This window comes from Eutrema salsugineum, unplaced genomic scaffold, assembly GCF_000478725.1.
Source record: "Eutrema salsugineum unplaced genomic scaffold, Eutsalg1_0 scaffold_8, whole genome shotgun sequence".
NCBI lineage: Eukaryota > Viridiplantae > Streptophyta > Magnoliopsida > Brassicales > Brassicaceae > Eutrema > Eutrema salsugineum.
In genome coordinates, this window is record NW_006256414.1 from 12,987,742 (window position 1) to 13,003,027 (window position 15,286).

At 36.2% G+C, this 15,286-nt stretch overlaps 2 protein-coding genes across 2 annotated transcripts; one reads left to right on the plus strand and one right to left on the minus strand.

The window, feature by feature from the left end:
- The first annotated feature begins 4,445 nt into the window (after positions 1-4,445).
- LOC18010235 (5'-3' exoribonuclease 4) lies at positions 4,446-10,845 on the plus strand. The gene is made up of 22 exons (XM_006392473.2): positions 4,446-4,649; positions 5,090-5,192; positions 5,269-5,345; positions 5,430-5,621; positions 5,733-5,852; positions 5,969-6,031; positions 6,108-6,242; positions 6,343-6,507; positions 6,699-6,776; positions 7,031-7,117; positions 7,564-7,644; positions 7,765-7,860; positions 8,158-8,228; positions 8,440-8,568; positions 8,651-8,727; positions 8,817-8,857; positions 8,967-9,041; positions 9,280-9,431; positions 9,527-9,631; positions 9,713-9,788; positions 10,037-10,119; positions 10,215-10,845. Exons 1-22 carry the CDS (start codon positions 4,446-4,448, stop codon positions 10,843-10,845), a joined length of 2,841 nt encoding a protein of 946 aa, XP_006392535.1.
- A 1,845-nt stretch (positions 10,846-12,690) lies between these two features.
- LOC18010086 (rubredoxin) lies at positions 12,691-13,457 on the minus strand. Its single transcript, XM_006392474.2, has one exon. The coding sequence runs from the start codon at positions 13,361-13,363 to the stop codon at positions 12,776-12,778; it is 588 nt and encodes a 195-aa protein (XP_006392536.1). The 5' UTR covers positions 13,364-13,457; the 3' UTR covers positions 12,691-12,775.
- Between the last annotated feature and the right edge of the window lie 1,829 nt (positions 13,458-15,286).

Genomic DNA, 15,286 nt, shown 5'->3' on the forward strand with positions numbered 1-15,286 from the left:
TTATTTTTATTTTTAGCCAACAAAAATTACGTCTGCCCACCCATAGGCAGGTTAGAATCTAGTTTGAGTTTAGATTATTTGGATTGGTTATTAGATGACCCAAAAAACCCAAATAACGCTCACCTCTGAGATATAATAATACTTTTGTTTCATTTCTAGATTTTATATTTTACAATATCAGGTAATGGTCTTGTTATATTTCTAGATTTTATAAATTATTTTATTTATTGCAATTAACATTAAGAATTTATTTTATATGTTATTGTTTTTAAAAATATTTAATAACTAAATCTAATATAAGCTCTAAATAATCCAAATAAAATTAGATATCAGTCTATTTTGGATCAAATTAGTTATGATTCAAAGGACCAAAATTTGATGTAAAACTTAAAAAACTTGATCTAAATTCTATGTAAATTAAATTTGGTCAGGATGATTGCTGAAGCGGAAGCAGGATGGTACAGAAAATGCTTGATGTTTGTGGTTTTCATGATGTCAAAACGTTTGGTGGCAAATTCACTTGGGTTGGTCAGAGGTATAAGCATACTGTTAGAACTCGTATTGACAGAGTTGTTGCCACAAGTGACTGGTTAGACATCTATCCTACTGCATATGCGCAAATTCTACCTTGGTTTTGTTCGGATCACTGTGCTATTCTATTACATACAGAGACATCTAAGTGGAAGGGTTATAAGTTATTCCGCTATGATAATAGATGGAGATTTAATACAGCACTCAAGGATGATATTCAGAAGGTCTGGGAGGATAAATGTAAAGAGATACCTAGCAACAACTTTAGTAAGGCTCTAGAGATTTGCAGGCGTAGATTATCTAATTGGAAATCTCAGAACCCTACTAATTCACAAAAGCTAATCAATAAGCTTCAGATGTCTCTTCAGCAGGCATATGAGAGGACTCCTATAGATTATGCTCACATTGGTATTATTAAATCTCAGCTTGCTCATGCATACAAGAGTATTGGAGAACCAAGAGTAGAACTCTTTGGTTGCAAGCCGGTGATCGTAACACAAAATATTTCCATGCTCGAACAAAGCAGCGAAGATTCTTGAATAGAATTACCTCTCTTGCTGATGATTCAGGCAATATTTGTTTTAAGCAAGATGATATTGAAAGGATCACAACTAATTACTTTTCTGCGCTGTTTTCTTCTCAGAGGAATAATATCGCACCTGATATTCTTCAGAATCTGCGTCCAAAAGTTACAGAAGAAATGAATGCGCATCTCACTCGACAGGTTACAGAAGAGGAGATTTATCAAGCTCTCAAACAGATGAATAGAGATAAGGCTCCAGGGCCTGACGGACTTACAGCGGGATTCTACCAGGACCATTGGTCAGTCATTAAGGAAGGTGTTGTAAGATTCATTCGAGCTTTCTTTGAAACTTCTAGTTTGGATCCTGCTTTGAATCGTACATATATCTGTTTGATCCCTAAAATTGAATCACCTGTTGAAGTCAAGGATTATAGGCCTATTAGCTTGAGCAATGTTGCGTATAAAATCCTTTCCAAAGTCCTCGCTGAAAGGCTTAAACCTATACTGCATTCAATCATTTCAGAAAACCAAACAGCTTTTATTCCAAGGCGTCTTATTACTGATAATGTGCTTATATCCCATGAATTGCTGCACTCGATGCATACTCGGAGACGAGTTGATCCAACTATGGCCTTAAAGTTGGATATCAGCAAAGCCTTTGATAAAGTTGAGTGGTCATATATATTGAGAATATAATGAAGAAGTTGGGTTTTGCAGAGAAATGGTGTGGATGGATTATGAAGTGCATTTCAACTGTTACATATTCAGTTCTTCTTAATGGCAATCCATCTGACATTATTGTCCCAACTCGAGGTATTAGACAAGGGGACCCAATCTCTCCTTATATTTATTTGTTATGCACAGAGGGATTATCATACTTAATTTCTCAAGCAGAGAGCAAAGGTCTCATTACGGGTTTCTGTGCAAGTCGGGGAGGCCCTTCAGTTACTCACATGCTCTTTGCAGATGATTCCCTGCTGTTTTGTAAAGCCACAGTGCAAGAATGTCAGGAAGTTTTACATTTATTACACCAATATGAGGAAGCATCTGGACAAGCGGTTAATTTTCAAAAGTCAGCAATTATGTTTACTAAAGGTATCTCCCCTGCACTTAAGGATTATCTTCTTCAAACTACTAATATTCAGAAGGTTGGGGGATTTGGTAAATATTTAGGACTTCCTGAATATATTGGTCGGAATAAAACTGATACATTCTCCTATTTGGCTCAAATAGTATCTAAGAAAATGGAGAATTGGTATTCAAAATTATTGTCGCCTGCTGGTAAGGAAGTCTTAATCAGATCGGTGGTAACCGCTATTCCTGCATATTGTATGACTTGTTTTATGTTGCCTATGGCAATTATTAGACAGATTGTGGCAGTTACGAGGAGATTTTGGTGGTCCTCACAACAAGCTCGTGGAGGGTTGGAGAATGCTGCAAAATCCTCATTCTCTTTTGGCCAGAGTTTATAAGTCCAAATACTTTCCAAAAACTACTTTGTTGGAGGCGAAACAGAAATGGGCTTCAAGTTATGCATGGCGCAGTATATTGAAAGGTAATCAGGTGCTTAAAAACGGAGTTCAATGGATTGTTGGAAATGGGAGACAAATAAATGTGTGGAAGGATTCTTGGCTGCCTATCAATCCGTCTGTGCCAGCTTCTGGTATTGGTGCTACAATATATCCAAATATGAAAGTGTCAGACCTCTTTATTGCAGGATCTATAAGCTGGGATGAATCTCAGTTACAGATACTTTGCGATCCTTTGGATATCCCTCTTATCAAAATGATTCGACCTTCTATCACAGGAGCATCTGATCAGATCATATGGAAGCATACTAAGCATGGAGGATATTCTGTTAAGTCTGGATACAATCTTCTTCGTTGTCAAAAAGGTCAGACCTCCTCTACTCCTGTACATCTATATAAAACTATGTGGAGACAGAATATTCCTCCAAAGGTCAAACATTTCGGGTGGAGAGGTTTTCACCAGGCATTACCGGTGGCACAGCAGCTTAAATACAAGAAAATTTTAAGGGATAGCACTTGTCAGGTGTGTGGAGAAGCAGAAGAGACCACTGATCATCTTCTGTTTAAGTGTCGTATAAGTAAGGAGATTTGGGAGCTATCTCCTTTGCAAAAGCCATCATCTGACTTTATCTCATCTCATAGCTTATGCGACATATACCCTGCGTTTATGGAGGCTAACAAGCATGACCCTTGCTTAATTATATTATTTCATTTGTTGGGTTGGAGAATTTGGAAGCAGCGTAATGATGTCGTCTTCAATGGCAGAAGATGGGCTATCCCAGATGTAATTAACAAAGTGCTCATGGATGTAGAATTGTGGAATGAAGCATTGGAGGCAAATAAGCAGGAAGTTCGATTAGATGCAGAGATCTTGACTCATCCTGCTGTATCTATTGATCATGATGTTTCTTCTAACATTTGTCAGATAGTTCGTACCAGTCGTAACTGCTGTTGTTGTGTAGATGCTTCTTGGATTTCTCAGCATCAAGTAGCTGGAATTGGATGGATCTTGTACAACGAGGATGGCAGGCAGATCATTGCAGGATCAGGGGTTATTCCACCTACTCAGACATCTATGGAAGCTGAGGCCGAGGCTCTACGGATTGCAGTCATTGATGTTCGAAGACTTGGTTACAAGAATGCAATATTTTGTGGTGATTTAAAGGCAGTTTACGGTTCTTTGCAAAGTAACCAGTATTTACAAGAACATCAGGCTTGGAAGCATCTTCCGTGGGCTTCATATCTTTTCGATATTAGGAAGATATCCACTATGTGTGGTTTCAAATTCAAGCAGATTAGTAGATCAATCAATGTTGAAGCTGATACATTAGCTAAGCAAGCTAGAGTTGGTATGCAAAATCATGTAATCAAATGGTTGATGTAATGTTTTATTTCAATGAAATACTTTGACGACAAAAAAAAAAATAATAATTTGGTCAAATAATTCTCAAACCAAATAAACTAAACCCAATCCAAAACCTAAGAAACCCAACCCAAACCAATAAATCTTGTTCCAAAAAAAAGAAACCCAACCCAAATTTTGGATTAGCCACCCCTAGTTCCAATAATCTTCCACGGTTCGAGTCCAAAATTAACAACCCTAGCTGCAACCAATTCGTTCGTTATCCAAAACAGTCGTGGTTTGGCAAGTGCACATTTTCAACTTGGGGACAAATTGAAGAAGGAAAATCACAATCACAAGTGAAAAAGTTGACAGCTTATTCAGTAAAAAATTTTGCAAGTGAAAAAGGAAAATCACAATCAGCATCCTTAAGCCGATAAACGTCAAACTGATCGCGAACAAGCTTCATACTCGGATCTCACTCCATCGCCGATAAAAAAAAGGGAAGCCCTAATCCGCCATGGGGGTACCAGCGTTCTACAGATGGCTCGCTGACCGGTACCCGAAGTCTATTAGCGACGTCGTTGAGGAAGAACCCACCGATGCAGGTCGTGACCTAATTCCGGTAGACATCACCAGACCTAACCCTAACGGCTTCGAATTTGATAATCTATACCTCGATATGAACGGTATCATCCACCCGTGTTTCCATCCTGAAGGAAAGGTAAGCTTTTGACTCTTATCTGTTTACAAATTTAACTGTGAATTACTTGGGCATGGTTTTGAGTTAATCGTATTAGGCATATGGTTTTGTTGTATGAGAAATGAAATCACCGAGTTAAGTATTTTGGTGGAGAAGATGATGATTACAGTTGTTGCTTTCGCATGATTTTGCTTACTAAAAGTGATTGGAAGTTCTTTTCGGAAGCTGAATTGGAATAATATTATTTTGGGAAATCCGATGCAAATGGCAGTGTTGATTCTGCTCACTTATGCTAGTTAAGAGTAGGTTTCTTAAGTTTTTGACTAGAAAACAAGAGACGGCGATGCTTTTAGGTCTTTATTTAAGTTGAGGAGACATTTTAATGAATGAGATAAGCTGATACTTAATTGCCATGAAGATTTCACTAGCTAATCACATTTTGATTATTTGATTTAATGCAGCCTACTCCTGCCACATATGATGATGTATTCAAATCTATGTTTGAGTACATTGACCATCTTTTTACATTAGTGCGACCGAGGAAGGTTCTTTATTTGGCTATAGGTGATCTTTGCATCCTTCTTCTCCCCTATCTGTTTCGCTCTGTTAGATGGGATCTGAATTAAGTATGATGTTGCAGATGGAGTTGCACCCAGAGCAAAGATGAATCAGCAGCGTTCTCGACGTTTTAGAGCTGCAAAGGACGCAGCGGAGGCTGTATGCTCTCTATGTCTTTCTATTTTAGATTTACTCTTGGCTTTGTTTGGGTCACTGTTGTTTATACTATATCTCGTTGAATAGGAAGCTGAGGAAGAGAGGTTGAGACAAGAGTTTGAGACTGGGGGGCAAATCTTGTCTGCTAAAGAGAAAGCAGAAACCTCAGATTCAAATGTCATTACTCCTGGGACCCAGTTTATGACTATACTGTCCGTAGCTCTTCAGTATTACGTCCAATATAGGTTAAACCATAACCCTGGTTGGAAATTTCTTAAGGTGTGATACCGTTCAAGATTTATCCTATTCTTGTTTCGTTAGTTTTATCCCCTTACGTATGGTTCTCAAGGTAAATTGCCTTCCTAAGTTTTCATGGATTAATATTTGAAGGTAATTCTTTCTGATTCAAATGTGCCGGGCGAAGGAGAACACAAGATAATGTCATACATTCGTCTCCAACGTAATCTTCCTGGTTTTGATCCAAATACACGGCATTGTCTTTATGGTCTGGTTAGTGTCAACCCACAATGTAGTTGTTTTACTTTCTTTTTGATTTGTAAGATACTGAGGGTTCCTCCAAAAAATTTCTCATTCCTTATTGCCAAGAGCTGTATTTTATAATGCAGGATGCTGATTTAATAATGCTATCTCTAGCGACACATGAAGTTCACTTTTCAATCTTAAGAGAGGTAGCTGTTTTCCACCCATATGCTCTGTATTTGCTTTGATTCTCAGTCAGTCAAACGACGATCATCTTAATTCCAGGTTATCACATACCCTGGCCAACAAGAGAAATGTTTTGTGTGCGGACAAACTGGTCATTTTGCTGCAGATTGCCCTGGAAAATCAGGTAGCGCAAATGCAGCATCTGATATTCCAATCCACAAGAAAAAATATCAGGTTTAAGTAGTTTCCTTTGTTATCTCCAAGGATCTTGCAGTTGAACAACATGCCACTTTTGGAGCTTTCTCATATCTGTCTGATGTGACATGTTTTATAGTTCCTGAACATCTGGGTGTTGCGAGAATATCTGCAATATGAATTGGCCATTCCAGATACTCCGTTCACGATCAACTTCGAGAGAATTATAGACGACTTTGTTTTCCTTTGCTTCTTTGTTGGCAATGACTTCCTACCTCATATGCCTACATTGGAAATTCGAGAGGTATGTACATTATGAAATGTTTTCATTCCTACTTCGTAATATTATTGTTTTGTTGATTCTAAAATCAAGTCACTATGTGCAGACTAACTATCATGTTTCTTACAGTATAATGCATCGAGGCATTTGACAAAATAGTCTTTAGCTTATTTTTGTTTTTTTATCTTTATACTCGATTTGCTTTGTTACTTCAGGGGGCTATAAACTTGCTGATGCATGTTTACAGAAAGGAGTTTACAGCTATGGGAGGCTATCTAACAGATTCTGGTGAGGTAAGTTATTGGTCTTTTTAATCATCTCACCCCCCTTTCATTCTCGCTTCACCTTGCTCAGTACCCTATTTTGTATGAGCTGTAGAAAATGGTCAGTTATCTTATGGCAACTTTTCGCTTAGATTGCTTCGGTTCTATATTGTCTGCCTAGATAATTAGTAATTAAAACCTGAACTGCATTATTTCCATGTATTTGTGTTTTTTGTATTTATCCATTAACCCATTGACAATGTTTTCCTTTTCTGCATTGATAGGTTTTGCTAAATAGGGTAGAGCATTTTATTCAAGCCGTCGCTGTTAATGAAGATAAAATATTTCAGAAAAGGACGCGGATAAAACAGGTTTTCTTTACCTATCCCATATTTCCCTTTATGCAACCCTTTGAAGACTTAAGGAAAGTAGGGTGCTCATACCCTTATAAGGCACTAACTAACATGTCTAATCAAAGTTGCAACCCAACATGCCACCATGGTATTGGCACTGACCACCAACTTGGGCCACCTGCCATGTCTATGATCCTTTCTAGTTTCATCATTCTACTTTGTTGCGCTGTCGCCATGTGGTAGCCTCTGATACCAGTTGATAGGATCACTGAAATAGGACCAATCCAATACTTGTAAGCGTAGAACTGGGTAGAATTCACCCCTAAAAACTAGCTTCTAAATGAATGGTGCCCCTTGTATGGCAATAACTAGCTCCACTTTTAATTAATGGTTTGTATCATATTCTTCTTTTATGTTCAAACTGCATAAGTTATGGCTAAAGTTGTGCTAATGTTGGTATTCAGTCAATGGACAACAATGAAGAAATGAAACAAAGATCAAGAAGAGACCCATCTGAGGCACCACCTGAACCGATAGACGATAAGGTAAAATAGTGGCAACGTTCTCTCAGTATGAGCCTGTGAGCTGTAGAGATTCTTATATCTTTATTACCAGCTGAAATTGTTTTAGAGGTACAACTAAAATTGCTCATTCATTTTGTGTAGATTAAGCTAGGAGAGCCAGGCTACAAGGAAAGGTATTATGCTGAGAAATTTAGTACGACCAATCCAGAGGAAACTGAGCAAATCAAGCAAGATCTGGTGAGTTTATGTCAATTAACTCTCTCAGTCACCCTTCTGATGATCTTTATAATAAATCTAAAGTTAATTAAAAGTTTCTTCAGGCCATTTGCTAATGTAATTAAACATCCTTTTAAGTCTCTCATCTTGAAAATTTTTGACCACCAAATTCACAGCTTGATATTTCACAGTTCGTTTCATCTTTAATAAAAGTTTATTGCGCTATATGAACTACTTTCTTATAATTTCTCCTGAGACAGTTTTAGATGAACACTAAACTGTTATCACTTATCAAGTCTAATGACCATTATCCTGTAGGTACAAAAATATGTTGAAGGTTTGTGCTGGGTCTGCCGGTACTACTACCAAGGTGTTTGCTCTTGGCAATGGTCAGTATAACTTTACGTAAAGCTTACATTGAGAATGTCATGCGACTGCCATGAGAGCCATGTTTTGGAAAAGACTAGAATATCTTATTTTACTGTAAACTGATTGGTCTCTTCCCAAGATAGACCTTGATGTTGGTGTCACTTGTTGGGAAATACTAAGTTGCAAATTGTGAAGGCTAGACTGTGTTTTCTAACCCTTTAAATTTTGCAGGTTTTACCCATACCATTATGCTCCATTTGCTTCAGATCTTAAGAATCTATCTGATTTGGAAATCACATTTTTCATTGGAGAGCCCTTTAAACCTTTTGACCAGTTAATGGGAACCTTGCCGGCTGCAAGGTTCTTTCCTTTTTGTGAAACCTCAATAATTATTATTTCGGGCCCCTGCGGTGATGTAAATTGTGTTCTTACGTCGTTGCAGCTCAAATGCTCTACCTGGTGAATACCGGAAGTTGATGACTGATCCCTCATCCCCGATCCTGAAATTTTACCCTGCTGGTAATCATTTACCCAAATGCTAATACGGTTTTATTCCTATATATTTATGCTGGATAGTAAATACTCATAAGCTATCATTATATTTACAGATTTTGAGATTGACATGAATGGAAAGCGCTTCTCCTGGCAGGTTTATGGTTGTCTGTATTCTTTGGATATTGTGATGATGTTATCACGATAAGACTGTATTCTGTTCTTCAGATTTTGATGTTGTGTATATCGCACTTGCTGTGATCCAGGGTATTGCAAAACTCCCTTTCATTGAGGAGAAATTATTGTTAGCTGCTACAAGGAAGCTTGAAGAAACGCTAACGGTTGGAACTGAATCTTCACTCAAAATACATAAGCATATCGTTTGGTCAAAACTACAACCTCTCCAAGAAAACTATAATTCTTGATAAGATAAATTCTTGGACCATCTGGATGGTTTTTTTTTTGGTTAGCTAAAGTAGCTTTACAGCTAAGCGTGCGCAAGCCATCAGTATTGTCTATTGGGAACTAGAATTGAAAATGATTAGCAATTAAATATTCAATATGGATTTAATCTCGCAGGTGGAAGAACGGCAACGCAACAGCGTGATGCTTGATTTGTTATACGTACACCCCGCTCATCCACTGGGCCAGCGGGTTATGCAGTACTACCAGTTCTACCGCCAGTTGGCACCACATGAATGTCTTCCATGGATGATTGACCCGAATTCGAGGTTTGCTTTGATTGGCTAAATTGATAATTAACAAGCTGTGTGTAGTCTGATTATCGAGCTTGTTCTTATTCTCGATTCTCTTGTGTTTGTTGCAGCCAAGCGATGAACGGGTTTCTCTGGTTTAGTGAAAGGAATGGTTTCCAAACGAAAGTGGTTTCTCCTGTAAATGATTTGCCAAGCATTGAGCAGAACCGAGCCTTGTACGTTTTTTCGTTCTTCGCAAGTTACTGTCTAATAAAATTATGATCTACTCATTCAGATATTTTCCTATACATTTTCAGAAATGTTACGTACTTGAATCCTGCCAAACACTCTCATATCCCAGAACCACCAAGAGGAGCGATCATTCCGGACAAGGTATGTTGCACCAAAGGAGTCCGTCATAAACAGTATAGTCCATCACTGCACTAAAAGAAATGGAAATTAGGTTTTGTATTAGCGTTTAGGAGAACATGTTTACTTGTATCTCAAATGTCAGTGTTTTCTTACCAGTCTATTTGTTTTCTTTTTTTTGTTTGTTTCATCTTGCATGCCTATTTATCTGCTGAATATTCATTGCAAAAAAAAAGTGGATCGATATTCATTATGGAAGTTCCAATTTGTAGATCTTGACGTCAGCAGATATAAAGCCATTTCCTCCTTTGTGGCATGAAGATAATAGCAACCGACGCCGACAAGCCCGAGATCGGTAAGGGGACTTTACTACTACTGATATTTTGAATATCTCAGTGTAAATAATGTATTTTTTATAAAAAAAAAACCTATAATATTTCTACGGTGCAGACCACAAGTGGCTGGTGCTATAGCCGGACCAATGCTGGGAGAAGCAGCTCATCGTCTTATCAAAAACACGCTTAACATGAAATCCTCTAGTGGTTCGGCTTCAGGACTACTTGACCCGTACGCATACAACCGAAATGTACCGGGTAATCATTATTACGGTGGAGTCAATAGACCAAGAGCACCAGGTTCTTCTTCTTACAGGAAAGCATACGAGGATGACTCCAGCTATTACTATTACGGAAAGTATAACAATAGTTACCAAGGAACGTACAGCAACGGTCCAAGGTATCCTGGTCCACTAAATGGATCACCAGACTATAACCAGAACTACAATAATTCCAAGGTAGAACAGCAGAACCGTGGTGGAATCAGAGCTGGAATGTCAGGTTTATCTATTGAAGATAACGTCAGAAGCAAACAATTGTATTCAAGTTATACAGAAGCTGCTAATGCAAGTCTCAAACCATTGCCTTTACCGCCTACCCAATGGATCGGTACACCGCAAGGTGGGAATTATGGCGGTGGATACTATAAAGAAGGAGTTGGTTATGGTGAAACAAATGGAAAACCGGGAAAGAAAGTGATTTATCAGGCCAAGACACAACAAAGTCGTCGAGGCACAAATGAATGAGTTTTTTAGCTGAGGCAAGTTCAAGTTTTCTTTCTGTACATGTGGTGTATCGAACACCTAGTTTCTTTCATTCGCTGCAATGCCCTTTTGTAGTTCTGGTGAGAAGCTACAGCGGCTGCCATATTCGCACTGTCATTAATGCTCCAATATTTCGGCTAAAATGCAAATGTATAATGTACCGTTGACGTATTTTTTTTTTTTATTTACTTCTTCCCTCTTAAATTAATTATTGTTGACACTTCTCAAGCAAATTTAAGAAATTAGTTCAATGTTTTATTACGCCATTCTAATTTTCTCTTGGTTCCAGTTTGCTCCTTTTAGCAACTGCGACGCTTCATATGATTAGGGTTTTTCACATTGAATATTTGAGTGAATTTTGAAATTTGATGAGAAAATTCCTGAAAAAAAATACCAAAACTAAATAAGATTTGGTAGAAAATTACACTGATTACTTCGGTCTCTAGAGTAATGCACGAATTTTTAAGAGTTTTCTATTTATTCATGCTTGCTGACAAATTGCGTATATTTTACACCTGAGATATAACAGAAAATCAAACAGTGTTGGCTTTTAATATCTTAGAGCATCTCCAATGGTTTCTTCATTTTTTCCTTTAAAAATGAAGTTTCTTCGATGAAGTTTCTTCATTTTTAAAGGAAAAAATAAGAAACCAATAAAGCAAACTTTCTTCATTTTTTTCTTTAAAAAGAATATTCCAAGCATATTTTATCTCTATTTTTTTATTAATTACTAACAAGGTCTTATACTTTTCAAATTTTCAAATTTTCACCTATTTATTTATGTAGAATAATTATTCAACCAAATTATAAATTTTATATAATTAAAAATTTTATTATATAAAGAAAATTACAATATATCATGTAAATAAGAACAAACCAGCAAACTCTTCCTTCAGCATCAGCTTCATTTGGACAGTATTTTAATCATCTTAATGGACTTGGAAGTGATTTTCCAAATTATTAAGTTGCTAGTTTATGTTATGTTAAGTTTATTATTTATAATTCAGTATTAATTATGCATTTTTAATTTTGTTGTGAGCTATGTTCTTGTATTTTCTATATAATATATGTTATTGTATATTTTTATTGTGTTTACAGTATTTTTACTTCATAATTTAATTAAAAAATAAACAGTTTTAAAATTAATTGGATAAAAAAAACATATAAATTTTGTTTGGGTATAAAACAAAGCATGTAGAAAGTTAAGGATACATTTTGTAAATAAAAAAGTTCACCTTCAAAAAATGAAGAAATGAAAAGTGTTCCTTCAAATTTGAAGGAACACTGTTCATTTCTTCATTTTTAAGATGAATTTGAAGCACCATTCAAGAACATTTCTTCATTTTTATCTTCAAAATGAAGGAAAATGTGAAAAATGAAGGACCATTGGAGATGCTCTTATTAAGTCGATGTTATTTAGTTTACTGATTTTGTGTAGTAAAAATACCAATTCTCCTAAATAATATACAATTTATAGAAAAGATTCATAGCACACAATCTTTGCTAATTGGATGCTTTTGTTCATTCTGATCATTTATCAGCATGAAATAACTTTATTTTTATCATTTTTTCATGGAAATACCTTTCCTTTCTATCTCTTGATTTAGATCTTTGCCATATACAGTTATCTCAATTCTTGACTAGATTGAGACTGATCCCATTACACTTTCCAGATTCACAATCTCGTCGCCGGCATTATCCTTAACATATATCTGACTAGCCTATGCATTTGACATCGAATTTTGGTGTAGAATGTCTTCACCTACCACCATTGTAATATATAAGGTGTTTAATTACACTTCAAACCAACCTTTCCAGTAGAAATCATTGTAGGTAACAAATGAGAATGCTGGTGTGTATTGAAACATTATAAAAATTGTAATAACATCATTAACATAAATAGTAAACATCATCATTGGATAAAATAGCCACTCAAAAAAAGCATGAAGAAGAGGAAGAGACTCCCAAAGATTAAAGCAGTTTTCTGGCCAGAAGTAAGTGCATTACCACCAAGTCCATATTGTTGATTTTGAGCAAAACCAGCAATTTCAACCATTTTACTCTCGAAAAAAGTCTTTGCAGCTCCACAAGTTGGACATCTCCAATCTTCAGGTAACTTGTCGAACTGAAAACCCGGTGGGATTGGGTACGATGGATCGCCCGCTGATTCGTCGTACTTGTACCCACATGATCTACACTCATAGATCCCAGTATTCAAAACCGCGAATTTCTCCTCTTCTCTTCTTCGCTTCTCAGTCGCGTCTTCGAGTTCCATGGTCTCGGTCTCTTCGAGAGGCGTGGAGGCGTCGTCTCTTGAGACGGCTAGGTGGCGAGAAAGGGTAGAGTGGTAATTTGGGTATGAGATGGTAATGAAGATTTGGTGGTGAAGGTGAAGTTGTTTCTTGCCATATCTGAGAAACGGTGTCAGTTTGAGGGAAGAAGAAGAAGAATGGGAATGGGAGTGAGAGAGAGGAGAGAAGGACAAAGTAGCAGTCGCCATGCTTCCTTTTTTGAATCCTTATAATTTTTTGGGTTTGTTCATTGTTAGAGAGATGAAAAGAGTGGAGAAGGATCCTGTGGAGAAAAAGGTACGAAGGAGCATAAGCTTGGATAAGATTTTTGAAAAGCATCGTGACGACCACGTGTACTTCTGTCAATGGTTCTTATTTCTCTACTATAACCTCAAAATATCATCCATTCCTTCCAGATTTTTTCCCCTAAATCTCACCAAATAATGAAATATCGTTGCAGCCGGTGGCTTGAATATTAATATTGTTTGGTTAAAAGCAAAAATTTGAAAACTAATTTTCTTTCAATCATTATATTATTTACAAAGTGATCCGAGTGTGGTTCAATGCACAATTTTGGATGTCGTTTTGATTAATGAATTTCGAATATTCTGATTGGTCGATGTTTGTTATAATTTTATTAGTTTATATCGATTAGTTTTAATAATTTTTGATGATTTTTAATTTTTATAAAAATTCTTATCGAGATCGTTAATGGGTTTGCATTGAATCCGAATATCGGCGGTTTAAAATTTTTTTTGAAAATCCGAACACAAACCAATATGAACAATGGAGATTTTCAGATTTAACCTGAATTTTAAAGCCAAACACCAAATTAGCCTCATTTTTTGCTCTCTCCAAATTTTGTCATTTTGTCACAATTCTATCCTTCTCACTCAAGATATTAACGAAAATGCAATTATATACTCATTATTTCGATTTTTTTAAATATTGACTAAAGTCTCTTTGGACCTCCTACAACCTTTTTTATTACAATAATGCCATCTTTTTCAATACTTTTAACCACCATGAACAACCCCAAAAATAGAATAAATGCTTCTCAACCAATTTTAAAGCTATAATAAGTTAATATGAGAGCTCATACACTCATAACTTTCTATATTCTTTCCTAATTTCTTCTCTAAAATTTCTGAGCTGAGTTACAATGTCAAAGGTTATGCATTTTTGGTGATTTCAGCTTAATCAAGACTTGGGTTATTTTTTTTTGGGTCAAATTCAGAGTTTTGGGTACATGAGAGACCTAAAAACAAACTCAAAACCGATATAGGTAATGATACACTTCAATTTTGGTAATATCTATATCTGTATCGCAAAAGTAGACTTCAAAATATAAGGTTATTTTTGCAATTGACTTCTTAAAAGTAGACTTCATTAAACTGCACAAGAAGTCTACTCGATATCCTTTGAAAACAAAAAAAAACCCAGTAGACTTCGTTTGAAGGCATAAGAAACGAAAGAGAAGAGGTTATTTTTGTAGTTGACCGTATTTTGACTTTTTAATATAGACTTCTTTCTAAAGTCTACTATTTACGTCTGCACAAGAAGTTTACTTTTAAGTTACTTTTGTTGTTTGACCAAAAACGTATAGGTCATTATAGTGTTTGACTAAAGTTTTTAAAAAAATAAAAAATACAGAAAATTCCGGAAAACTCCAGTAGAAAGAAGTCTAAAAACGGTAGACTTCTTGCGGAAGTCTACTTCTGTTTTCCGGTCAAACTTAGAAAGAATCTTTTTTTTTAGTAGACTTCCCTGTGAAATCTACTAAAGACAGTCAATTGCAAAAATAACCTAAATTTTTCTGTAGACTTCTATTGAAAGAGTAGACTTCAAAAGTAGACTATTAGAGAAGTCTACTCTTACTTGAAGTCTACGATAGAAGTCTACTTTGTTAGTCAATGGCTCGGTCAAATGCTAAAGTAAACTTTTTGGTCGGAAGTCTACTTTTGAAGTCTACTGAAGGAAAAGTCAATGGTTTGGTCAATTGCAAAAATAACCTATTTTTAAGTAGACTTCTTTCGCAGACTTCGATAGGAAAAAGTAGACTTCTCCTCCAGTCTATGTTTGAAGTCTGTTGTAGAAGTCTATTTATTGCATTTTTTTAAAAAAACGTGTTT